Source organism: Egretta garzetta, unplaced genomic scaffold, assembly GCF_000687185.1.
Source record: "Egretta garzetta isolate BGI_Z169 unplaced genomic scaffold, ASM68718v1 scaffold34, whole genome shotgun sequence".
In the NCBI taxonomy this organism is placed as follows: domain Eukaryota; kingdom Metazoa; phylum Chordata; class Aves; order Pelecaniformes; family Ardeidae; genus Egretta; species Egretta garzetta.
Genome location: NW_009259586.1, coordinates 4785951 through 4786476, shown reverse-complemented (window position 1 = coordinate 4786476; position 526 = coordinate 4785951). Strand labels below are relative to the sequence as shown.

At 61.6% G+C, this 526-nt stretch overlaps 1 protein-coding gene across 1 annotated transcript in view; it reads right to left on the bottom strand.

The window, feature by feature from the left end:
* LOC104125341 (CMRF35-like molecule 1) overlaps positions 1-526 on the bottom strand; it is an 8137-nt gene that overhangs the window by 6226 nt on the left and 1385 nt on the right. Inside the window, exon 2 of the mRNA XM_035893394.1 lies at positions 143-481. Coding sequence (XP_035749287.1) covers positions 143-481 — 339 coding nt within the window. The remainder of the gene's footprint in view (positions 1-142; positions 482-526) is intronic.

Genomic DNA, 526 nt, shown 5'->3' with positions numbered 1-526 from the left:
GTGGCAGCACACTGCTGAGACCTGGTGACAGATCCTGGGGCTGTCCCATGGGTGCTGGGCACCCACCCCCTCCAGGCTGCCCCTCCCTGCAGCCCCTGCTCCCGGCACCAACACTAGACCCAGGGGACCTACAAGTACTGACCTAGGGACACGATCACCTTCACATCGTGACGATCATCAAACTGGCCTATGCCCGTTCGCACCCCACAGCGGTAGGTGCCCTCGTCCTCCTTGGCCAGGTCCTCCATGGTGACCATGAACATCCGCTGTGCCCGATTGTCCTCGATGGAGAATCGGCCCCGCCGCACCACGGGCTCCTGCTCCGAGGTGATGACGAAGTCTTTAACACAGGTAGAAATTAATCCCGGTTTGCACCAGAATTTCGGCATCTTCTTCTGGTTGTACCGGTATGTGCAGTTCACCAAGATGGATGTCCCTGGGAATCCCCGCACGGTGCCAGGCCCCCTCACCGCCCAGCAGCCTGCGGAGACAGACGGAGCCGTGGGAGGGCTGCTGCTGCACCGAC